The sequence below is a fragment of the Panulirus ornatus genome, chromosome 44, assembly GCF_036320965.1.
Source record: "Panulirus ornatus isolate Po-2019 chromosome 44, ASM3632096v1, whole genome shotgun sequence".
Taxonomy (NCBI): domain Eukaryota; kingdom Metazoa; phylum Arthropoda; class Malacostraca; order Decapoda; family Palinuridae; genus Panulirus; species Panulirus ornatus.
In genome coordinates this window covers 14441424-14468135 of record NC_092267.1, presented here as the reverse complement: position 1 = coordinate 14468135, position 26712 = coordinate 14441424, and the positions used below count along the sequence as shown (strand labels likewise).

At 40.1% G+C, this 26712-nt stretch overlaps 2 protein-coding genes across 7 annotated transcripts in view; one reads left to right on the top strand and one right to left on the bottom strand.

The window, feature by feature from the left end:
• Tango11 (transport and golgi organization 11) overlaps positions 1-12782 on the top strand; it is a 44131-nt gene extending 31349 nt beyond the window's left edge. For 3 of the 5 annotated variants that reach the window (XM_071687911.1, XM_071687908.1, XM_071687910.1), the window contains exons 6-7: positions 6432-6506; positions 7827-11506. In XM_071687911.1, coding sequence (XP_071544012.1) covers positions 6432-6506; positions 7827-8034 — 283 coding nt within the window. In that variant the 3' untranslated portion in view covers positions 8035-11506. Of the gene's footprint in view, positions 1-6431; positions 6507-7826 lie in introns of all 5 variants that reach the window. The other 2 variants (XM_071687907.1, XM_071687912.1) reach the window with 2 other exon arrangements.
• A 2616-nt stretch (positions 12783-15398) lies between these two features.
• Positions 15399-26422, bottom strand: LOC139762773 (uncharacterized). 2 transcript variants are annotated; one of them, XM_071687905.1, is made up of 5 exons: positions 25767-26422; positions 22692-23087; positions 20183-20433; positions 17044-17203; positions 15399-16648 (listed from the first exon to the last, which is right to left on the bottom strand). In XM_071687905.1, the coding sequence occupies exons 1-5, from the start codon at positions 25888-25890 to the stop codon at positions 15924-15926; spliced, it is 1656 nt and encodes a 551-aa protein (XP_071544006.1). In that variant the 5' UTR covers positions 25891-26422; the 3' UTR covers positions 15399-15923. The 2 variants fall into 2 exon arrangements, with proteins under 2 accessions (XP_071544006.1, XP_071544007.1); XM_071687906.1 differs by lacking the exon at positions 22692-23087 and having other exon boundaries at positions 25767-26032.
• Positions 26423-26712: the final 290 nt, after the last annotated feature.

Here is a 26712-nt window from a genome sequence, read left to right as displayed (position 1 = left end):
TGATTTGGTAAACAGAGAAGAGGTAGTAAAAGCTTTGCGGAAGATGAAAGCCGGCAAGGCAGCAGGTTTGGATGGTATTGCAGTGGAATTTATTAAAAAAGGGGGTGACTGTATTGTTGACTGGTTGGTAAGTTTATTTAATGTATGTATGACTCATGGTGAGGTGCCTGAGGATTGGCAGAATGCGTGCATAGTGCCATTGTACAAAGGCAAAGGGGATAAGAGTGAGTGCTCAAATTACAGAGGTATAAGTTTGTTGAGTATTCCTGGTAAATTATATGGGAGGATATTGATTGAGAGGGTGAAGGCATGTACAGAGCATCAGATTGGGGAAGAGCAGTGTGGTTTCAGAAGTGGTAGAGGATGTGTGGATCAGGTGTTTGCTTTGAAGAATGTATGTGAGAAATACTTAGAAAAGTAAATGGATTTGTATGTAGCATTTATGGATCTGGAGAAGGCATATGATAGAGTTGATAGAGATGCTCTGTGGAAGGTATTAAGAATATATGGTGTGGGAGGCAAGTTGTTAGAAGCAGTGAAAAGTTTTTATCAAGGATGTAAGGCATGTGTACGTGTAGGAAGAGAGGAAAGTGATTGGTTCTCAGTGAATGTAGGTTTGCGGCAGGGGTGTGTGATGTCTCCATGGTGTTTAATTTGTTTATGGATGGGGTTGTTAGGGAGGTGAATGCAAGAGTTTTGGAAAGAGGGGCAAGTATGAAGTCTGTTGGGGATGAGAGAGCTTGGGAAGTGAGTCAGTTGTTGTTCGCTGATGATACAGCGCTGGTGGCTGATTCATGTGAGAAACTGCAGAAGCTGGTGACTGAGTTTGGTAAAGTGTGTGAAAGAAGAAAGTTAAGAGTAAATGTGAATAAGAGCAAGGTTATTAGGTACAGTAGGGTTGAGGGTCAAGTCAATTGGGAGGTGAGTTTGAATGGAGAAAAACTGGAGGAAGTGAAGTGTTTTAGATATCTGGGAGTGGATCTGGCAGCGGATGGAACCATGGAAGCGGAAGTGGATCATAGGGTGGGGGAGGGGGCGAAAATTCTGGGAGCCTTGAAGAATGTGTGGAAGTCGAGAACATTATCTCGGAAAGCAAAAATGGGTATGTTTGAAGGAATAGTGGTTCCAACAATGTTGTATGGTTGCGAGGCGTGGGCTATGGATAGAGTTGTGCGCAGGAGGATGGATGTGCTGGAAATGAGATGTTTGAGGACAATATGTGGTGTGAGGTGGTTTGATCGAGTAAGTAACGTAAGGGTAAGAGAGATGTGTGGAAATAAAAAGAGCGTGGTTGAGAGAGCAGAAGAGGGTGTTTTGAAATGGTTCGGGCACATGGAGAGAATGAGTGAGGAAAGATTGACCAAGAGAATATATGTGTCGGAGGTGGAGGGAACGAGGAGAAGAGGGAGACCAAATTGGAGGTGGAAAGATGGAGTGAAAAAGATTTTGTGTGATCGGGGCCTGAACATGCAGGAGGGTGAAAGGAGGGCAAGGAATAGAGTGATTTGGAGCGATGTGGTATACCGGGGTTGACGTGCTGTCAGTGGATTGAATCAAGGCATGTGAAGCGTCTGGGGTAAACCATGGAAAGCTGTGTAGGTATGTATATTTGCGTGTGTGGACGTATGTATATACATGTGTATGGGGGTGGGTTGGGCCATTTCTTTTGTCTGTTTCCTTGCGCTACCTCGCAAACGCGGGAGACAGCAAAAAAAAAAAAAAAAAAAACCATTTCAACGTACACTTACATATCCATACACAGACATATACATATATACACATGTACATATCCATACATACTGCCTTCATCCATTTCCGTTGCCACCACGCCACACATGAAATGGCACCCCCTCCCCATGCGTGCATGAGGTAGCACCAGGAAAAGACAACAGCGGCCACATTCGTTCACACTCAGTCTGTAGCTGTCAGGTGTAATACTCCAAAACCACAGCTCCCTTTCCACATCCAGGCCCCACAGACCTTTCCATGGTTTACCCCAGACACTTCACATGCCCTGGTTCAAACCGTTGACAGCACATCGACCCTGGTATACCACATCGTTCCAATTCACTCTATTCCTTGCACGACTTTCACCCTCTTGTATGTTCAGGCCTCAATCGCTCAGAACACAGGAAATGGTGAATATGTATTAGAAAAAAAAAAGGGCATGTGAAGTGTTTGGTGTAAGCCATGGAAAGGTCTGTGGGGACTGGATGTGGATAGGGAGCTGTGGTTTCGGTGCATTACACATGAGAGCTAGAGACCGAGTGTGAATGAATGTGGCCTTTTTTGTCTGAAATCCTGGTGCTACCTCATTGAAGCAGGGGGTAGCGATGCTGTTTCCTGTGGGGCAGGGTAGCGCCGGGAATGTATATATATAGTTTTTCTCATACATATTCGCCATTTCCCACATTGGCAAGGTAGCATTAAGAACAGAGGACCGAGGTTTAGAGGAAATATCCTCACTTGGCCCCCGTTGTTCCTTTCTTTGGAAAAGTAAAAAAAACGGGAGGGGAGGATTTCCAGACCCCCGCTCCATCCCCTTTTAGTTGCCTTCTATGACATGCAGGGTATATGTGGGAAATATTCTTTCTCCCCTATTGTTTAACATGTCGTTTCAAATTGTCTAGAAATAGAAACATGGAAAAAAAACAGGAAAGAAGTTAAGGGATGAGCATGTAGAATTGCACTTTTAAGAAAGTTAGGTGAGAGGCCAACATATATAATATCATTGAAAAAGTACAGATGGTTAATATGGTGTGGAGGCATTAAGATGGCAGTTTGTTAGAGGCTGACACATTAGAGGTTAGCACAAGAAGCATTGGAAATGAGAATCTTTAAGTTGTCTAAGCTTGAACATTCAGGAGGGTGAGAGGCATACATAGGATATAGGGAGTTGAAGCAATATGGTATGCAGTTAGTGACAGGCTGTTAAGGGGTTAACTAGGGCACATGAAGCAGTCAAGGAGAACTAGATTGGTCTTCTTCATTTGACTATGTGGGATGAGTGCTCTTGACTTGATATGAATGACAACTAGAGGGTGAGCGTGAACAAGTGACACCATTCCTCAGCTGTTTCTGATGCTACCTTGCTAGTGCAGGAAAGTATGAATATTTGAAAATAGAATAAAAAGCTGTAGTTGTTAGCTGTGTTCCTATCTGTCTGTCTGTATCTCTGATGCCTGTTCACTCTTAGAAGTCCCTTATGAGAGTGGCCATGATAAAATTCTTTCCATAACTGAACTTCAGTGCCGCTTCTTATCCTTTAGAGGCTCACTTTCAGTAGGGCACTGGCAGAGGGCAACTTCAGCACAGTTTTTAGATGTTAGGAGTGCAGCAGAAACATTGCTGCGCATCTAATATCTCAAATCTGGAAGAGCCATAAATCAGCCTTTGTATGGGTTCTGGTGTGACTGCTTTGCTGTACACTTTTATGTATACCGGTTGAGTATCCCTTATCTGAAATGCCTGGGACCAGAAGTGTTTTAGATTTTGGATTTTTTTGGATTTTGAAATATTTGCATATACATAATGAGTTATGGAAAACAAGATAGTATGGAAACAAATGGGTTAGAGCTGAGACATACCTCTACTTTTTGACCATTCAGTGGTCTTCCTCAGGATGTACTGATTTTAGCATTTGGTGGGGTCATATTCCCCAGTAAGTCATGGTCACCCAGTCAGATGCCTTTGTGTGTCGCTTTCTGATTGGATCGCTTGTCCTACTACCTCCACTCATTCACAGTGATATCCTTTGCATGATGTGAACAGCAGATAAACCCATACCTTGTGTTAATGTTGTCTTTAGTTTTGATATAAGCCTCTTCTAACGTCTTTCTTATTTATTTGCTTAGGCCCTTGTGAAGTATTCTCGCCCTGTCCCACTACACAGATTTGCAGTGACAAGTTCCACTCTTGTTTATAGCACGTTGAGATTTGCATGGTATAAACAGAGCAGAACTCATTGCTGTAAGTCTGTGTAATGGGACGAGGCAAGAATACTGCACAATGGCCTAGACAAACAAATAAGAAAGACATTAGAAGTGGCTTACATTGCTGCAAAAGACAACGTTAACACAAGGACTGATTTCATCTGCTGGTCACGTCAGGCAGCAAAGAGCACTGTGAACGAGTGGAGGCAGCAGGATAAGCAATCCAATCAGTGACCAACATGCCAAGGCATCCGACCAGGTGACCGCCACTTGCTGGGGAATATGGTCCCACCGAATGCTGGAATCCATATCTCCTGAGGAAAACCGTTGAATGGTTGAAATGCTGAGGTTTGTCTTAGCTCTGACCCATTTGTTTCTATACCATCCTATTTTCCACATTTGTCTTGATGGATAAATGGATAATAGATAATGAGATATCTTGGGAATGAGACCCAAGTCTAAACAAAATCCATTTGTTTCTTATACACCTTTTGCACATAGCCTGAAGCTAATTTATACAATATTCTTAATAATTTTGTGCTCGAAACAAAGTTTGTGTAACACTGAACCATCAGAAGTCTAAGGTGTCACAATCTCGGCTTTTATGTAAATGGCTTTTTTAAATGTTTCCCTCAGAGTTATCTGCCTCATTAACAGTGGTTTTTGTCTTAGCAGTCTCTCTTTGATTTTATCAACTGACATGATTTTTTTGATTCTGTTATGATTGCATGCTGCTCTAGTCCTTCAGTAAGTCCATCACACATTTTTACCTTGTCATCTATAGACACTTTTTCTGCTGTGTTAACAATGTCGTCTTCAGTGTCTCTATCACGATCACCTTGATTCAGAACCATTTCAGCTATTTTATTATCGGTCAGTGAATGAACAAATGAAGCCTCATTATTTACAGGCCTCTTTGACATTTTCAACACTATCTTTGTACCACAGAGCAGAGAATAAGCAGAAAAACAATGAATAATGCACATAGGTTTGGTGGTGACGATGGTTTGTAATAGACTGGCCCCAACAGAGCATCAGAGCCTAGCATGGACAAGTGAGATCAGGTGTGGAATTTTTCACTCGTCACATCATGTTGCCACTCAAAAACGTTTTGGATTTTGGAGCATTTTGGATTTCAGATTTTTGGATTGGGGATGCGCAACCTGTATAGTAAATGTAACCCTTGTTACATCACTAACTTCCATCACTCTCCTGTGGCCATATCATGCTCTTGTAGGCGGAGGTATTTATTTGGAATCAGTTAATTTACTCTATCATTTATGCATGGGAACTATTTCATTAGTTTTTCAATTCTCTAGGATGATGCAAATGTCAAAACTTTCACCAGTAAGATGTGAATGTGAATGCTTTTTCCACAGTATACTTGTTTACTTTGTTTTATCTGGACAGAGCCCAAGCAATCTGGCCCCAAAGCCAATACCTAGTCATGTCATTTGCTTCTTCAGAGATTCTGGTAAGACTTCCATGTTGATGATTTTTTATCACCACTCAGTGTCGATCTGCACTGTATACTTTTAATCATCATCCTTGCTGATTGGGCTTAGGATGGGTTTAGCTTAAGACTTTTTGTATACACAGAAAAAAAGCTATTTAGGATTGCTGTCTTGTATAGCTCCTAATTTTTATGCATTTGCTGATTGTTTGGTGAATATATTAATTTTCCTCAGTGGTTTACTCCTTCCAGAGTGCATACTCATAGAGTTCTGTGCATATGTTCTCAGTCATTATCATAGCCATCTCATTCCTGCTGTTTTATACATTTGCATCTTATTTTTTCCCATTGATATTCTCCATGCTTTTGTGCTTTAGCATTCTACCTTACCTTTTCATCATTATCATGTTAGGTGTACATCTTGTCTATTCATATAAACTCACTATGTATTCTCATTTACTTTTAGCCCTCTGTATGAATCAAAGTACCTTTTCCAGCACTTAGATTATTTCTGGATGGGACATGCAGGATCTTCCTTATATTTATTGGAGACCAGTCATTGGTACATCATGTGTCCAAGACCAAGTTCTCTTTCTTGAAGCATTTACTAGAGGATATTTTACCCTTATTTTAATCAAGGGTAACTTTATGTACACTGAAAATATAAACCTCAGCCACAAGATTTAATTAGAAATAGTCTTTTACCAATCCTGAAAGTGCGAATATCAGTCACTTGATTGGTATGATAGTAGGTTATTGTGTCAGTTGCAACTTGTAATAGACACACCTTAAGATCAGTTAAAATTATTTATTGATCTGATCGTTTAAGAGTATATATTAATTCGAGACAGAAAATATTATGCCTTTATCATTGTTTTGCATCAGAAAGGTTTATCACATTAGCTTATAAGGATCAAAACAGTTTATGAATGTATTTTTATATAAAAAAAAAATCAGTAATAATCAACTTCAGCACATGAAACTGTAAATAATGAGTACTGCAGATGTTATTTATTTATCTGATTTCCTTTTTGTCATATCCACAGGACATTTGACAGTTCTTTAGATGAGTGCCAGCAGCTGCAGCACCAGCCACCTGGGTTGCAGTCAACTTTACTGCTGTATGTACAATCATGCCTGATACAGCCTAAACAGACTGCTCTGACAGGCTTTGCATAACACTGCTACCTCAACTCTAGTATGGTCATTGAACCCAACACTGCTTTGACAGTTGCCTCTACTGATCTTAAAATTGGAAATCTTTTTAAAAATGTAGAGAGGATTTTTTTTTTCTTTTACATTTGGCTCTGTCAGGAAATAAAGTGATTATGGGGTGATAGTTTGTGGGAAGTTTGATTTAATAGTGCAAATGCACAACTGTATTGTGAGTGCTAGGGCAGATTTGAAGAATTTATATATTGCTGTAAAACTGGCTCCAGTGTGATTGTGACAAAAAGACATGGAAAAACTGAGGGAAGTACAGTACATTCATAGATGAGAAAAACCACTTATCTAGTATTTAGGATAATTAAGTTACTAGGATGGCAAATATAGATGGTAGGTTCATGTCCTGTGCCATCTTATTTGACCCAGGGGATTAGGGATTGATAGGTAGACAACAGCAAGTGGGTAGTCTTCAGGTGAGAAGGGAAGTACTCTTAATAGATTGGTCTAGTAATTCCTGCCCTTGCCATATAGGGATTTGATAGGCAGCCTTCATTGTAATGTAAACCTTAACCAAGAATAATTCCTGTCTTGCTTTTAAAGATGTATGATACTTGTTTGCTCTGTTAATTTGTACCTACCCACCCTACAGATAAAGACAAAAATTCTCCCTTCACATCATTGTCATATGTTTAGATATTTTCTAAAATCTTTAATCACCTCTGATCTTCGACAGTCTGTCACTCCTAACAGAAATAATGAAATATTTTCCGTGCTATTTAGCTTACACCACGTTTCACATACTGCTTGTTTTTTATTTTCCTATGTTGTACTTCATCATATTAATTAAAGGTCATTGGGTTGTATCAAAAGATGCATTTCAGAAATAATTGTAAAACATAAATGCATGTCAAGTCACTTGTATACTGAACTGCTTTGCCCTCTGCACTTGCTGTAGCATTTAGATTTTAAGGGCTGTAGAGGCAGGTAGGGTGCTTAATATATTCTTATCAGCTTTTATTATCTTTACATACCCTGTTCTTTCTCATGTAATCTTCTTCAAACTTCAGAAAGATCTATAGGAAAGAATTAAGGAGCAGGTTGAGTGTGTGTGGAAAGTGTAAGTATGAACTTGATATTTTTCTCAGAGTTGTAGTTTCTTCTTTAGATGTTATTGAGCCAGTGAATGAAATTAAGCAGTTTAGGGAAAATTTTAGATGCATGTGGTCAGTTTACTTTAGACATTATGGGAACCCAATTTTGATAACTCTCTTCAGGCATGACAATGGTGCACCTGGGATTACTACAGACTTGAGTCCCAGTGAAGAGGTATCTCTGCTGAGACGACAAGTAGGTCGCCTCAATCGCCGTGTAATGGCACTGGAGTTGGATACACAGCAACGTGCAAACCGAGAAATGGTTATGTATGCCCTTGGTGTTGCATACTTCCTCATTAAGGCCATCTTGTGGATCAACAGAAACTGAATAAACAAAAGGAAAATTTTTTAACATGATAGTAAAATATTCTAAGGAAATCTCAACACAAGTGTTTCTCTGTTTAGAGGCTTTGTTCTTTTCTTTTGGTTAGGCCTCACTGTTATGATATGACATGATTTGAGTGCATCCTACAGAGAGCAGTTGCAACTTCTTTACTAGTCAGAAATGCTCTTTCTACGCATACTTCATCAAAATATGGAAAATTTATTATACACCTGGTAATGCTAATTGATATAGCCATATAACCTATAGTTAGTGCAGAAGCCTATTGTTTATAGAGCCTTACATGTATAAGCATAGTTAAATAAAATCTGGATTAATCTTAATCTGAGTTATAATGATTTGTAAATTGCTTCAAAAAATGTATGATTCTCACTTTAAGGGGTATTCTGATAATAGATGGAAGCTTGAAAATGTTTTTTTCTTGAAATTTAACATTAACTAACTCAGTGTAAGAAAGGTAATGCATACATCAAGAGAGAAATGAAATTATCAGCAGTATTTTGATAAATTGCATGTCAGTTGATCATAATTATCTCAGTATAGGTCACTATCAGGCTTAATGGCTTCTAAGTTGGAGCTAACAGTTTATGTTTGGGCTGTGAGTAGATTTCATATTTTTGTCTTTTCTTTGTAGAACATTTAGCTTACCTGTGCTCCATATTGGACATATCCATTAGACACTGTAAGTTAACAGTCTACATGTCAAGTAATGTTTTCTTTCCTTAGCTTTTGGACATTTACTGGCTTCAGTTTAGATAATAATACTGAACACTCATAATTTAGATCTCTTTTATTTGGTGGCATCATTACGTTGTAAACATTCATTCTGTTACACATTGTATTTTAATGACAGGATGCGTGACTTAGATACCAATTTTGTTAAGACTAGGATGTTTAAAGTTTATAAGCATCTAATCAGATGGATAGCTAACTGATTAGTGCCAGACACAGGTAACCTCAGTCAGGGCTCAGGGGAGGAGTTTAGATTGAATGTTATGTCACTGCAGTGATGTAAGTAGGAGGAGGATGCTAAAGGTGAGTGTAACACCATATTAAAAGTAACACCAAAGTTTTGAAAGAGATGGGATGTAACTGCTTAGTGAGTTTGAATGGTGAGAAATTGGAGATTGTGGTTGAATTTAGGTAATTAAGAGTAATGTTCAGAAAGGATGGTAGGCATGCTAAAATTGAGAGCAAAGTCTTATGAATAAGTGAGAACTGGATGTGTGCTGGAAGTTTTGTTTCTGGAATAATTTTGTAAAGTGTGCGAGCTGCTTGCATAAAAGGGTGATTTTGCCAACTCATAAATGGATGTGAAACTCAGGTGCTTGTAAGTTAGGTTAGAAAAAAAAGTAAATATGGATATCTTGCACAGTATAGTGAGAATTAAGAGTGGATTAGGAACATTTAGGCAGGAGCATTAGGTAGAAGACTAAGACTCTGGGAGCATGGAAAAACATGTGAAAAGATAGGTCATTATCTGGGAGGAACAAATGGATATGTATGAAGATATAGTTGTCCCATTGATGTTGCTGGATGCAAGGCATGGGCTACAGATGAGAATGTGTGGAGTACAGTGGATATGTTGGAAATGGAATATTTGAGGACATTATGTGGTGTGAGGTGGTTTCATCAAGTGAATAATGAAAGGATAAAAGAGGTTTGGTAATAAAAAATAGTGTGGTTGAACAAACTGAAGAGGGTGTGCTGAAATGGTGTGGACTTATGAAGAGAATGGGTGGGGAGAGGTTGATGTGAAAGATATGTGTCGAAAATGGAGGGGACTAGGAAAAGGAGGACACCAAATTAGGGATGGAAGAATGAAGTGAAAAAATATTTTGAGCAATCGGGGCCTCAACAAACAGGAGAGTGAAAGGCATACATAGGATAGAGTGAATTGGTATGGAGATATATTGGGGATTATCTGCTGTCAATGTACTGAACCAGGGTATGTAAAGTGTCTGGGTAGCGCAAGGAAACAGATGAAAGAATGGCCCACACACCCATATACACATGTATATATATAAACACCCACACGCACATATACATACCTATACATTTTAATGTATTTTTTTTTTTATTATACTTTGTCGCTTTCTCCCGCATTTGCGAGGTAGCGCAAGGAAACAGACGAAAGAAATGGCCCAACCCCCCCCCCATACACATGTATATACATACGTCCACACACGCAAATATACATACCTACACAGCTTTCCATGGTTTACCCCAGACGCTTCACATGCCCTGCTTCAATCCACTGACAGCACGTCAACCCCGGTATACCACATCGCTCCAATTCACTCTATTCCTTGCCCTCCTTTCACCCTCCTGCATGTTCAGGCCCCGATCACACAAAATCTTTTTCACTCCATCTTTCCACCTCCAATTTGGTCTCCCTCTTCTCCTTGTTCCCTCCACCTCCGACACATATATCCTCTTGGTCAATCTTTCCTCACTCATCCTCTCCATGTGCCCAAACCACTTTAAAACACCCTCTTCTGCTCTCTCAACCACGCTCTTTTTATTTCCACACATCTCTCTTACCCTTACGTTACTCACTCGATCAAACCACCTCACACCACACATTGTCCTCAAACATCTCATTTCCAGCACATCCATCCTCCTGCGCACAACTCTATCCATAGCCCACGCCTCGCAACCATACAACATTTTAATGTATACATACATATACATAGACAGAAATAAACATATATACACATGTATACACATACTTGCTGCCTTCTTCCATTCCCGTCGCCACCTGCCACACATGAAAAACCACACACACATACACACGTGCGCGCAAGGTAGTGCTAGGAAAAGACAACAAAGGCCACATTCGTTCACACTCAGTCTCTAGCTGTCATGTGTAATGCACCAAAACCATAGCTCCCTTTCCATATCCAGGCCCCACAAAACTATATTTTTGTATGTATGTATGTGTATATATCCATCTGCCTGTGTGATGTGGGAGGTCCATAAAAGGGGTTCCTGGGGCAGGAAAACAAAGTAGGAATGGGAGTCATTTCTGAGGTGGTTAGATGATTTGCAGTACATTTTTTTTATTTCATTGAGACAGTGTCAAGATGTAATCGGGAAAGTTTAATGCCAACTAAATCTGATTTCTTCCTATTTTTCTAAAACCCCTCGTGACGTACATTTGGGTTGGTGTGAGAAGAAAACCACCTGTGACATCGAAATACAGTTATAGAGTACTGGAGGGAGAGAAATGGTTGAAGAATGTGTGGAATGATATTTGCAAGGAAAGCATATAAGGAAAGGGGTAAGTGGATACTCTTTTGCCATGGCCACCTCCTTGATGGGAGTTCCCAAAGGGTACAGGCATCAGAGATATAGGTAGATAGAGACTTATATATGCCTTGATTACTCTGTATGATTCTTCCATTCAACCCATTGAATATACTTGCCATCCATATCATCTAATTTGTCTTGAAAACCTGAATTTTGACAAATAGCCAAGTCTTATCTCTTTTTAGCAGTTGCCAGTTATGAAGAAGATTGATTTGTCATTGCAAGTAATGCTGCTGTCACATTCAGGACAGTTCTAGCTTTACATACCTTACAGAGTCAAGGACAAAGCAATCCAGTTTATCGACACTTGCATTCCCGTCCCAAATCATGCCCCAGCTTCCATCCATTGTGCTTTTCATTTCCTTTCCGTATTTTACTTTGTTTCATCTCAAAAGAGCTATCTTTTAGCATGCCATCAACTTTAGCTAAACAAAATAAAAGACAAGTTACTTCATCATATGATTACTTAAGTGATCTCTGGCAATTTAAGGATGGGCTCTTGTGACTCTTTTTCTCAGTATTCTAAAACTTTGGAACTCCTTACAATCTACATTATTTTTAAAAGCATGTTTTTTCACATCCTCCAGTCACCAAGATTATTATTCCTTTTTCTGTTTCCTTTAGCATTTTTTTTTATTCAGGTCATGGCATCATTAGGGAATTTTGATTTTGACGAGCCTTTGATAAAAAAGAAAAAATACCTTCAGTAGTTCAGGAATATAAAGGGCACCCACTTACCTCATTTTGTTTTTCCATGTTAGTGGTAGCTTTGTCATAGAAGTCACGATTTCTAATACATGACCTATATTATGAAATTGAAATAGGAAGGTTAAAGATTACAAAATAACCTTTGCTGATCAGTTCAAAATACTTTACATGATTTAGGACCTTATCTGAATATGTATTTTATATTTACATTTGAATTTGTAGGTCTTAAGTCTGCTGAACACAAAATTATGTATGAAGAGTAATAGTAATAAACAGGCATTACTAGACTCCACCTGCTTGTGGTTACATCGCAAGAGAAAATCAACTTTCGGCAAGGTTGAAACATTGGAGTAAAATCTCTGCTACTGATTGTAGCACAGCTTTGAAGCTGTAGGAACCCCTGGAGATGGAGTTCTTGGTGTTATGATAATAGTAATAAACACTTCCTGCATGGATCTCATACGATACCATTAATAGTACCATGAAAAATTAAGATTTAAATTTTTTTTATATGCCTTCAGTCTTTGTAATTGTTATACATGACTTCTGCATCCTGAATAGATGTAAAAGAAAATGTGATTGTTAAGGGAAGTTTAATGTCAAATTACTTTAACTTGTAACTGCATCATGTGTTCTCTCATCAGAGAGTGATTGTAAATAATATCTCTGTATATAGTATGTACTGTATTTATAAATATATACATATATATGTATTGTGTTGGATTTAATTCCACAGTGTTTTGGGATATGTATGATATGAAATCTTTCTCATTAAGTGATTTTGACCAATTTTTGGTACTGACAACCTACATTTCTCCAACATTGTATAGAATTTGCTGTGCATGGCAAAAACTGTTGAACCTTATTGGTGAATTATTAAAAGTATGACCTTGTAGGTATTTTATCGAAACATACGTTAAGAATCTAATATATTTTTTCTCTCGAAGATAAACAGAGGAGGCTAGTACCTTATTTTTATTCTCAGATATCTAGTCAGCCTCTCCATTAACTCAGCTTTTTTGAACTTTTTTGTGACAGTTTGTTTATTGTTTGTAGAAGAGAGTATGAGTTGTGATCTAGGCCTTCGTCTTTTGAACAAAATTAAGTATTGATGTACGTTGATAATTACACTGTGATTGTATTGTAACTGAGTATGCATTTTAATAATTCACAAGCAAATAAAGTGACCGTAGTTGTTCGTTTTTTAATATGTGGTTTGTTGTCCTATCACTTAAATGTTTTTATAGATGCTTTCATATGTGTCAGTGGATGCATAAAAATTAATGTGATACATACTAGGGAAAGATGTGCTACTCTCAGTTTGCTGAGCAGTCAGATGGGTATTATCTTGCTGGTGAAAACTTCTTCTTGTGAACAAACACATTCATCATCATAGTGTAACTTGGTGTAAGCACTTGAGGAGAAAGTTGTTCTTGCTTATTTAAAAAGCAGTTTGAAGATCATTTTAGGCAATTAATGTAATGTCAAATATGAGTGTATGTCACCTTTATCTTGCCTTTTTGCACTTTTGCAACCTTCATTTAACTATCTCAGCACATTACAGGCTTCCAGCAACAAAGCCATTCAAAATCTGTTGACTGTCAAGTAAGAGTTTCTAATAATGGATTTACCAAGTTAGACTTATACTAACAGCAGTTTTTCAAGCAGGTGCAAGTTATGGAATCCTTAAAGTTTGCTGGATAGTTATGGTATTCACAGTTTATGTATTATCTATTTATTTTATTATACCTGATTGCCGTTTCCTGCATCAGCGAGGTAGTGCCAGGAAACAAAGAATAGCCCATCCACTCATATGTACATAAATGCCCACACATGCACATATACCTACATTAACATATCAACATATACACATATACATGGACATATACATATATACACATGTACACATTCATGCTTGCCTTCATCCATTCCTGGCACTACCCCGCCCCACAGGAAACAGCATTGCTACCATTTGCTTCAGTGAGGAAGCGCCCTGGAAAAGAGACAAAATAGGCCACATTCGTTCACACTCAGCCTCTAGCTGTCATGTGTAATGCACATGCATATATACACATGTACATATTCATACTTGCTTGCCTTCAAACCTTTCCCGGTGCCACCCACCCAGCAGGAAACAGCATCATAAAGTACCCAATTTATCGACCAACCCTTAGGGGAGGATGAACACTTGAGATAATTGTGGACCGACTGCCACAACCAGGATTTGAACTCATGCTCTCAACCCTTGGTGGTATGTGAGCATGTCACATTCAGTAATGCTAACAGCTACAGTCCATTGATATTAAGTATTGCCCATCTCTCAAAACAAAAAATCTACCTTGCTTAACTCATGTTAACTTTAAACATCTTATCACTTAGATGACCTACCCTTCATCCAGGCTCTTCTTATGAAAGTACAAGTATCAGCTTAGCATTATATGCAGACAGTAACTACAATAGCTCTCATATTCTTCCATGGTCAAGTAATACAATGCTACCACCTCGCTTCACTCTCATCTAAAATAATGCCCTATCCAAAAAAAATTATTAAACAAAAAAGTGATATTACATTCACGTTGTTTGACCACATGACTTACTAGAAACCATGTCCTCTTCTTGTCTGACACCACATGAGGCTGTAGGCAGATGACCACACCGTGTCACTTAGTCTCCTACACAGAATCATGCCATCACTAAGTTATTCCGGTAGTGGATCTTCGTTACATGGATTCACATCAACTCTGTGGCTTCTGGTCTAAGTTGCACCAGATTTAGCCCCTGAACATCAGGTTAAGGGAAATGTGGATTTCAGCAGTAGATTATCCCAGAACTGGCTCCTTATCACATTGTCTAAAACTTTAGGCCAACAAATTTGACCCATTCTTCAATACTACCCTCTTCATCTAGGTGTTTACAAAACTTGACACTTGAACCTACACTAGGTCATCCCTAACCGGCCCCCTACATTGGATCACCTCACAACTGGTCCTCAACATCAGGTGACTCAATTGGTCCCCAGATCTAGAACACCCTAAAACTGGCCTCCTAATACTACTTTATCTGGTCCCAGTACAGTCCTAATTCACCCAAAAATTTACAGACTAATACTGTCTTTTTTTTTTTTTTTTTTACTTGAACACCTAAGTTAGGATGCCCTACCAGGCTTCCTTCACTGTGATGAAGGCTTGACTTTGTGAGAAATACATATTGTAGCTACAGCCAAACCTTGAATGTTGGCGATGCAGAAAAGTGAGTTTTATTTCAAAAATATAAGTCCTTGTTAGTGTGAACCATCTAAGAGATAGAGATGTATAAATAATATAACAAAATTTCTTTGGTAAACATATACTGTACATTAGATTCTGTACAGGATATTTTGGCACCTAATAAACATCATACTGATGAACAAGGTTAGCATGATGGTACCAACATGCTAACATTATATTAAGTACAATACTCTAGCATTATGATAATACTGACTCGGCAACATTCTGAGATATGAAACAGAACATTCAAGTTTTGGTAGTAAATGGACTATATGAAAAAATTACAAATTTTGATCACTTACTTAAGTCTTCATTATAATATCTACTAAACCATACATGATTTTAATACTTTGCTTTGTCTTTTCTGTGTCTTAAATCATTCAGTTTCATTTCCATGTAACCTTCCATGTTTTATTCGTTCTTAAATGTCAGGCATTTTCTACATACCCCATTCCCAACATCTACATTATCTGATACTGTACTGCTGCTTTCTGGACTTTGTTCTTTGCTGACTTTGTCTTTTCTTATATCTTTTGTATATCTCACATATTTTGATTTCTATCATCCTGTTCATTGTAGTGTTTTCTTTCAACATGTCTTTCCGTTTTTGTCAACTGAAGTTCCCACCACTTCTGTAGTATTGAAAGGCTCATAAAGGGAATTCATAGAATCATAACAACATTGTGTTACTTTGGCTTCTGTTTCTGATTTTCTTTGCTCCTCCATCTTAGTTTCCTCTCCTCCCAGCTCCTTCTTGTCTTTCTCTTCCTTGTCTTCATTAAGCTGTTGCTGAAGCAAATTTATATTCAAATAGTCATAGTCATGTACATCATCATCCTCATTATCATTGGGTTCTTGTGCAGTACCATCCAGGGGCTCCACAGGCATAGGAAAAAATGAATCTTTGATCTCATTAGGAGGTGGTGGTGGGGAGGAGGGTGGTGGGGGAAACATCTTTGGATATTTATTTTTTTCATCCTTAGAGGAGTAGTTGGACATGATGTCATTACAGCCATTGTGGTTGCTGTTGGAATTTGGAGGTAAAACAGTGGGAGAGCAGGAATTTTGAGAGGTCCGGAGTTCAAGGGTCTGGGAGTTTTCAGAATGTTCTGATTTGTCCACAAGAAAGTGGCTCTTACTGTCTTCCACTGACCTTTTCCATTTCTTGAGATATCTAGAGATCAAGATTACAGCAATGAAAGAAAGCAGAATGAGCACCATTAGCACCAAGAAAACTGCTACACCTTTCCAGTACCAATCCTCACAGGAAGATTCACTGTCAGTGGTGGTGCCTTCAGCTGAACTTTCATATGCTGGAATTACAAAAACAATTTTTAATACAGAACATTGCAATAATGGAATTAAAGTGAAAACTGATAAAGATGCAGAAAGATTTTGAAGCATCAGAATCTCGTAGACTACTTTGAAGTGGTGGATTATGAGAACTGCAGGTAGATCACGTATCTAGGTGTGGTTAGTTTAGTTTTGGAATGTTCCATAATTATATGTACAGAACAATCAAATCATTTAATAAAATGCATGATTTGTCAGGATTACATGTTAATTCAAGTAACTTTTCTAAGGAACTGAAACAATAAGAAGGTAACTAAAAATCATAACAGCATTCCATATGAGTCTCAAACATGGCACTGGACTTCTGCTTATGACTACTTTAAATTTCTCTCTCCGTTTCAGAACCCAGACTCACCTCTGGAGAGGTCAACTTTCACTTGTTTGCGAGGGTCACAATCCACAGTCCAAAACATGTTGCTGGAGTTGACCACCTTCAGCAGGCTGTGATTTGACAATGTAAAGAATATATCCATCATATCCCCAACTGTAAGCACAGTGATGTGTCTTTTCATATCCTGTGGGTGTGAAAATATTTTTGTGACTTTTTTGGTTCTTAAGACAGTTCATTTGCATAGTTCTATAATGATTAGCATTTACTAGTATCATACTTTATAATATGTGCATTTATTCTTTTTCAATTCTAATACCTAACTGCTTTTCCTTATTCCTGCCCCAGGAGTCTCCTCTATTCTTAATACACTCAGGACAGTGGCTACATCCAACAGTCAGGATTGTTGTGATGTGTGTGCATCTTTGTGTAGAGAGTTCAAGGCAATTGGACAGTAAGTGCTTGGTATCTTCTTTATGGCTATTGTATTATGGGCAGGGAAGGTCTTGGGATATGTTGAAACAGCATTTGCAGTGATGGTTGAGGTCAGTAGCACAAGTGGGAGAGTGAGTTAAGTGTGGCTTCTGATTGATGTATGTCTGGTGGGGTTGAGTTTAAGACTCAGTTGGAAGGGTTGCTGTTTAGTGCTTGATGTATTACTTCAATGTGTATGTGTTTTGTTAGTGCTAGATTTTGAGTAATCAGAGCCTGAACATGCAGGAGGGTAAACGGCTTGCACGGGATAGGGTAAATTGGAACGATGTAGAATACATGGGTCAATGTGCTTTCAGTGGACTGAACCAGTGCATTTGAAGCATCTGAGGTACACCATTGAAAGGTCTGTGGGGCCTGGTTGTGGATAGGAAGCAAGGTAGCATCAAGAACTGATGATTGAGCCTTAGAGGAAAACCTTCACTTGGCCCCCTTCACTGTTCCATCTTTTGGAGAAGTAAAACAGGAGGGGATGATTTCCAGCCCTACACTCCCACCCTTTGTAGTTGCCTTACATGACAGACAGGGAATGCGTGGGAAGTATTCTTTCTCCCCTATCCACTTACACACATATATTATTATTATTATCATTCTTCACCCCTGGGGATGAGGGAGAAAGAATACATCCCACATACTCCCCACTTGCCACAGAAGGCAACTAAAGGGGATGGAAGCAGGGGGCTGGAAACCCTCCCCTCCTTGCATTTTAACTTTTTAAAAGTGGAAACAGGAGTCATGCAGGGAGTGGTCATCCTCCTCAAAAGCTCAGATTGGGGTGTCTAAATGTGTATGGATGTAACCAAGATGAGAAAAAAGGAGAGATTGGTAGTATGCTTGAGGAAAGGAACCTGGATGTTTTGGCTCTGAGTGAAACAAAGCTCAAGGTTAAAGGGGAATAGCGGTTTGGGAATGTCTTGGGAGTGAAGTCAGGGGTTGGTGAGAGGACAAGAGCAAAGGAAGGAGTAGCACTACTCCTGAAACAGGAGTTGTGGGAGTATATGACAGAGTGTAAAAAAGGAAACTCTAGATTGATATGGGTAAAACTGAAAGTGGATGGAGAGAGATGGGTGATCACTGGTGCCTATGCACCTGGCCATTTGAATAAAGATTATGAGAGGCAAGTGTTTTGGGAGCAGCTGAGTTAGTGTGTTAGCAGCTTTGACGCATGAGACTGGGTTACAGTGATGGTTGATTTAAATGCAAAGGTGAGTAATGTGGCAGTTGAGGGTATAATTGGTGTACATGGGATGTCCAATGTTGTTAATGGAAATGGTAAAGAGTTTGTAGATTTGTACTGAAAAAGGACTGGTGATTGGAAATACCTGGTTTAAAAAAAGGGATATGCATAAAAGTACATATGTAAGTAGGAGAGATGGCCAGAGAGAATATTGGATTACATGTTAATTGATAGGCATGTGAAAGAGAGACTTTTGGATGTTAATGTGCTGAGAGGGGCAGCTGGAGGGATGTCTGATCATTATCTTGTGGAGGTAAAGGTGAAGATTTGTAGAAGTTTTCAGAAAAGAAGAGAGAATGTTGAGGTAAAGGGAGTGGTGAGAGTAAGTAAGCTTGGAAAGGAGACTTGTGTGAGGAAGTACCAGGAGAGATTGAGTGCAGAATGGCAAAAGGTGAGAGAAAATGACGTAAGGGGAGTGGAGGAAGAATGGGATGTATTTAGGGAAGGAGTGATGGCTTGCGCAAAAGATGCATGAGAAAGGTGGGAGGCAGGCAGATTAGAAAGGGTAGTGAGTGGTGGGATGAAGAAGTAAGATTGTTAGTGAAAGAGAAGAGAGAGGCATTTGGATGACTTTTGCAGGGAAGTAGTGCAAAAGACTGAGAGATGTATAAAAGAAAACGGCAGGAGGTCAAGAGAAAGGTGCAAGTGGTGAAAAAGAGGGCAAATGAGAGTTGGGGTGAGAGGGTATCATTAGATTTTAGGGAGAATAAAGAGATGTTTTGGAAGAAGGTAAGTAAAGTGCGTAAGACAAGAGAACAAATGGGAACATCGGTGAAGGGGGCTAATGGGGAGGTAATAACAAGTAGTGGTGAAGTGAGAAGGAGATGGAGTGAGTATTTTGAAGGTTTGTTGAATGTGTTTGATGATAGAGTGGTAGATATAGGGTGTTTTGGTTGAGGTAGTGTGCAAAGTGAGAGGGTCAGGCAGAATGATTTGGTAAACAGAGAAGAGGTAGTGAAAGCTTTGCGGAAGATAAAACCCAGTAAGGCAGCAGGTTTGGATGGTATTGCAGTGGAATTTATTTAAAAAAGGGTGACTGTGTTGTTAACTGGTTGGTAAGGATATTCAATGTATGTATGGTTCATGGTGAAGTACCTAAGGATTGGTGGAATGCATGCATAGTGCCAATGTTCAAATTACAGAGGTATAAGTTTGTTAAGTATTCCTGGGAAATTATATTGGAGGTTATTGATTGAGACGGTAAAGGTATGTACAGAGCATCAGATTGGGGAAGAGCAGTGTGGTTTCAGAAGTAGTAAAGGATGTGTGGATCAGGTGTTAGCTTTGAGGAACATATGTGAGAAATACTTGGAAAAACAGATGGATTTGTATGTACCATCTATGGATCTGGAGAAGGCATATGATAGGGTTGATAGAGATTAATTGCTGAGGGGAGAAGATGTGATTCAAATCTATATGAATTTTATAATAACTTACATCCACGGTCATTTCTTTAGTTTTGAAAAGCAAGGGACTCCAATGTCCATTGAGGTCAGAAGCTTCCAAATTCATGTCCTTAGGTTGGTCATCACAAGGGTAAACATCTTCAAAATCATCACTGGAATCACAAAAGTGGAAAAGACGCAGTGTGGCTGTGGCATTAGCAGATGCATTTTTAACATAGAACTGCATATTCCTGGAGAGATGTTCTAGGCTGATAATAGCTGCATCATCCTTGATGTGGCATCCTGCAGAACAAATGAGGGAGGATTTAAACTCTGATCTCAGTTGACATGGAGATTATTAGACAATATATGATGAAACTTGTGAAGGATCTGGATCTGCATGTGGACATGTCCTTGTTGGTGTCTAATGTTATGACTTACAGACTGCAGCATCACTAGACAGACTACTTGAGGTGCATTTCAACTACTTGAGTGAAGGGGATTGATAGTATGGGAGAGGAAAAGTACTGAAATAAAACATGCTAAATTAGAGGCCATTACCATATTGTTATCACCTCCCCATTAGCCCCCTTTGCCGATGTTCCCATTTGTTCTCTTGTCTTACTAACTTTATTTACCTCCTTCCAAAACATCTTTTTATTCTCCCTGAAATTTAATGATACACTCTCATCCCAACTCTCATTTGCCCTCTTTTTCATCTCTTGCACCTTCCTCTTGCCCTGTTGCCTCTTTCTTTTAAACATCTCCCAGTCATTTGCCCTATTTCCCTGCAAAAATCGTCCAAATGCCTCTCTCTTCTCTTTCACTAATATTCTTACTTCTTCATCCCACCACTCACTACCCTTTCTAATCTTCCCACCTCCCATGCTTCTCATGCCACAAGCATCTTTTGCACAAGCCATTACTGCTTCCCTGAATTCATCCCATTCCTCCCCCACTCCCCTTACGTCCTTTGCTCTTACCTTTTTCCATTCTGCACTCAGTCTCTCCTGTTACTTCCTCACACAAGTCTCCTTCCCAAGCTCGCTCACTCTCACCACTCTGTTCACCCCAACATTTTCTCTTCTTTCCTGAAAACCTCTACAAATCATCACTTTTGCCTCTACAAGATAATGATCAGACATCCCTCCAGTTGCACCTCTCAGCACATTAACATCCAAAAGACTCTCTTTCACGCGCCTATCAATTAACACGTAATCCAGTAACACTCTCTGGCCATCTTTCCTACTTACATACGTATACTTATGTATGTCTCTCTTTTTGAACAAGGTATTCCCAATGCACCAGTCCTTTTTCAACACACAAATCTACAAGCTCTTCACCATTTCCATTTACAACACTGAACACCCCATGTACTTCAGTTATACCCTCAACTGCCACATTACTCACCTTTGCATTCAAATCACCCATCACTATAACCCAGTCTCGTGCATCAAAGCTGCTAACACATTCGCTCAGCTGTTCCCAAAACTCTTGCCTCTCATGATCTTTCTTCTCATAACCAGGTGCATAGGCACCAGTGATCACCCATCTCTCTCCATCCACTTTCAGTTTTACCCATATCAATCTAAAGCTTACTTTCTTACACTTTATCACATATTCCACAACTCCTGCTTCAGGAGCAGTTCTACTCCTTCCTTTGCTCTTGTCCTCTCACCAACCCCTGACTTTACTCCCAAGACATTTTCAACCCACTCTTCCCCTTTAACCTTGATCTTCATTTCACTCAGAGCCAAAACATCCAGGTTCCTTTCCTCAAACATAATACCTATCTCTCCTTTTTTCTCATCTTGGTTACATCCACACACATTTTGACAGCCCAATATATATTGGCTTCTGGTGCTATACTTTTCCCAAACCATCTTCTACTGATATATCCCTTGACCTTATCCTTTGTTGACTTAACCCCCACTTCTGCAGCATATTGTTTTTTTTTTTTTGCTTTTATTGACCACTGAATCTTAATTACTCTATCTCAGTATCTCAGTTTTTTATTCTATATAAATGCCTATTTTGCCATGCACAGCTCTACCCATGCAACCCACTCTGACACTATTCAGGTGCAGCCCATCTTAGTTAAAATGGTTGTTTCCAGAAAAACTCATCCATATAGTTGATGTTGTCAATACCTTTCTCAAGTTATATATTTTTTATTGTCTTGTTTATTCAAATTTTTTGAACTCACTGTAAGATCACTGGAGTTCTCCATTAAATCCCCCAAGCTTTTAGCCTAGCTTCTGCCATACTTCTATTGATATTGTGAGTGCATGAAATAATTGGTGAGAAGAAACAGCAGTGCTTCCAATTGTTATCTAATAACAGTCACCATTTAAAAACCGTGGGTTTCAAGTCCATACTGCCATCATACACTAAAAATTCCTATTTTATTCCTATCCTGAGACCCAAGTGCTTCCCCATGCCCTCTCTAGATAGCAGACCTTTTTAATCAGGTGTATGACTACCTTCATTTACTATCATACATCAAGGTTGCTGTAGTTCTGTGTACGCTACACCTCAAGGCGCGTTGAGGAATCACTCACCATGTTCACAGTTGAAGACAATGTGTGAGGAGCCTGTGTATGACCAGACAGTGAGGGTCAGGTTAGAACCATGTATTTCACTCCCTTCACACACAGCAGTATTGTCAATACACAGGTAGTGGTTCTTCACAGAGATTGTAGCATGCCACCATTTTCCCGTATGCCTCCCATCATAATATGCATATCCATGGCTATTGTGAGAGTTGTTATGACACTGCACCATTTGAGTGCTAATGTTGAAGGTGGCCCATAGACTGCCAAGCTCAGATGTAACCCCTAACACTAGACCAGAGAGGTTATCAGTGTTTTCATTTTGAATGCTGAGGATGATCTCATTTCTACTGAAGGGAAAAACTAACGATGAACTGTTTTCCTGTAGCACATACATCACACAGTCTGAGGAGAGCAAAAGTTAAATCTCATTTGTTTACATATATAAAAACACACTAGTAGGGACAATTTTTTTCTACTGTAATAAAGTAAAGGACATGTGGTATAAGATTAGCAGAGGTGAAGTATATAAGATTGTAAATAAAAAAAAGTGATAAAAATGCAAGATTAGATCAGGCCCCACAAGTATAAATCTCCCCACACACATAAGTGAGATGAAAATGTTTTATAATGCAAAAGAAAGTTTAATAGATCTGACCAGATGAATGCTGAACTTGCCAATAATAAATTAGTAGATTATCACAATACAAACACATGAAACATTAGGGACGGCTGGTCAATACAAACTCATGAAACATTAGGGACAGCTGGTCAATATTTTTCAGGATTATTGACAAGAGTCATATCCACCTACTAATAGCTGAGACTTAGTGTGGAAGAGAACAGTGGTGAGTTGTCTAGAAGAAACAATCGTTAGAGGGGAGAGCATTGACTGGTATGACACCTGAAGAGTCTGAACTGAGTTCTGGTTAAGGTAAGTAAATTTAGCTACTGAAAAATTAGGGTGGTGTGTAGAGCATGTAATGCTTGTGGGATGGGAGGTGTGTAGAGCATGTAATGTTGCAGGGATGGGAAGGGTGTAGAGCATTAATACTGCAGGGATGGGAGGGGTGTAGAGCATTAATGCTGCAGGGATGGGAGGTGTGTAGAGCGTTAATACTGCAGGGATGGGAGGGGTGTAGAGCATTAATGCTGCAGGAATGGGAGATGTGTAGAGCATTAATACTGCAGGGATGGGAGGGGTGTAGAGCATTAATACTGCAGGGATGGGAGGGGTGTAGAGCATTAATGCTGCAGGGATGGGAAGGGTGTAGAGCATGAAATGCAGCAGGGATGGGAAGTGTGTAGAGCTTGTAATGCTGCAGGGATGGGAGGTGTGTAGAGCATGTAATGCTGCAGGGGTGGGAGGTGTGTAGAGCATGTAATGCTGCAGGGATGGGAAGGATGTAGAGCATGTAATGCTGCAGGGGTGGGAGGTGTGTAGAGCATGTAATGCTGCAGGGATGGGAAGGATGTAGAGCATGTAATGCTGCAGGGGTGGGAGGTGTAGAGCATATAATGCTGCAGGGATGGGAGGGGTGTAGAGCATGTAATACTGCAAGGATGGGCGTTGTGTCAAGCGTAGAAAAGAAAGTGTAGTTCGTGCATGTATAGGGAGTGTCGTTTCAGATGAGTGTACGTCCAATGAGATGGCCTTTAAGATTGAGGTAGGAGGCGGCTGCTTATTGTGTTTAGGTCATTTTGACATCTGCTGGAGGCGAGGGAATCCCCGATCATAGGTTGCTGAAGCTTGAAGCTGGGATAAGTCCTCTACCTCTATTGATGGCCAGTGTTCAGTTAGTTTGTCTATAGGTGTCGGTATTTGTGGTGCGGGTGCGCCGCGCGGGATGCCCAGAGTAAGTTAGTGGTTGGTTGAATGAGGAAGATGGGCCATTGAAGGTGACAGGAGGGCGCAAGTTGCATCGAGGATATAAAGGGTGACGTAAGATCTCCCTGGAGATGCAGAGTCGTCCCTTCCCTTGATGAAAGAACAGAACTACGGGTCAAGGCTTAACGGCCGGCGTGAACGATGGGGCTAGGATGACTAAAATGAGTCAAGTGTGAAGGACCATAGCGAGGCTACGGACAATGATGGGCGGGTCTGGAGAACACAGTATGGGGAGTTCAGCGGTACAGCTAACATTTACCGACAGTAGATAAAAATGTGTTATTCTCTCTCTCTCTCTCTCTCTCTCTCTCTCTCTCTCTCTCTCTCTCTCTCTCTCTCTCTCTAAGTACATTATATATATGTGTATATATATATATATATATATATATATATATATATATATATATATATATATATATATATATATACACGAACATATACATAATCAACATATACACATGTACATATTCATGCTTGCCTTCATCCAATCCTGGCGTTACCACGCCCCACAGGAATCAACATCGCTACAATTAGGATTTGGAATGGGTAGAGATGTCCTGTGACGTAAAATCTGGTGATTGGTTGATGGACGTGACCATAAGTTTCGTATCAAGAGTCGCGTTTCAGCTATCATGATCCACCTAAGCCATCCAACCTCATCCACTCATCATAATCCAACCTGATCTATCATCATGATCCACCCTTATCCACTTATCATGATCCACCCATTGTGATCCATTCTGATCCAACGCCACCATACTCAAGTCATCATTCACTCCAGTACTGGGAACTGTAGAATCATAACATTCATCACTAACATCAGGTCATCACATTAACATTCATCATCTTCCACCATCACTCGTTATATTCCCATCACCACAGCCGTTACCACAATGACAACACCAGTAAACCAACAGTAACCACCACACCAGCTGTCACCACATCCCCAGCCTCTACCACCACACCAGCTGTCACCACATCCCCAGCCTCCACCACCACACCAGCTGTCACCACATCCCCAGCCTCCACCACCACACCAGCTGTCACCACATCCCCAGCCTCCACCACCACACCAGCTGTCACCACATCCCCAGCCTCCACCACCACACCAGCTGTCACCACATCCCCAGCCTCCACCACCACACCAGCTGTCACCACAGCCCAGCCTCCACCAACAACCACACTAAATAACTAACCTTGAGCGGGGGTAACATCAGGTCCACCACCGCAGATGACTCTCGCCTCCATCACCATGGTCAACAGTAGAACGGCCCTGCCACACAGCCCTGCCGGCGGGCGACGACCCCTCACACACCCCATGTGGACGACCCCGTGGTGTACGACTTGAACCTGACGAGGAATATAGCAGTTGTACGAAGCCACCGACCAACACGTCCGGTGGCCGTGTCCTCAAGCTTGAAAGGTCGCGAAGATGCTGTTGCTGCAGTAGACTCGCCCATCCTCAATTTTTGAACGACTGTTTTCGTGAGCTAAAGATTATGAAGCTTCCCTTAACCTGGATGTCATGTCTACAACTCATGGAAGGTATGATCATATTTGCTTGACTTTTGATGAAGAATAATTCTGAAATGTGTCTGAGATTTTATGATTCTAGGCAAATCACATTTAGAAACGAAACATATAAATCTAAGATCCACAGCACAATCATTTTATTGATACATTAATACCATTTTACAAAGCTGAAAATACTTTATTTTTTCCAGAGTGTAATGATAGAAATCCTGGGATGTTAAAGTAATTCCTTATGATGGTAATGAGGTCGTTAGAGACATCTAAGATGAACCTAAACTTGCAACAGGAGGCGTGTGGCAGCGGCAAACACATATCATTTATCTTTGAACATCCGTCGTGGTTTTCTTGACGTCAGCGCCCCAGCCTTAGCCGGTAAGTACATCCTGTACACCAAACTGTACTCAAACAACGTGTACATGTTACATAAGATGAAGGGGGAGTACATGGAGGAGGAGGTGGGTGTGGCACGTACCGCGTCTCCTGGGGTGAGTTACGGCTGCTGATCCTGCACGAGAACCAAGGGCGTCCCCGTTGGTCCATGTGCTGGCAGTGTCCCACGAGAGTCCTGCCGGAGACTGACGAAGGAAGTGATGCGCTTAGAGGAAATCT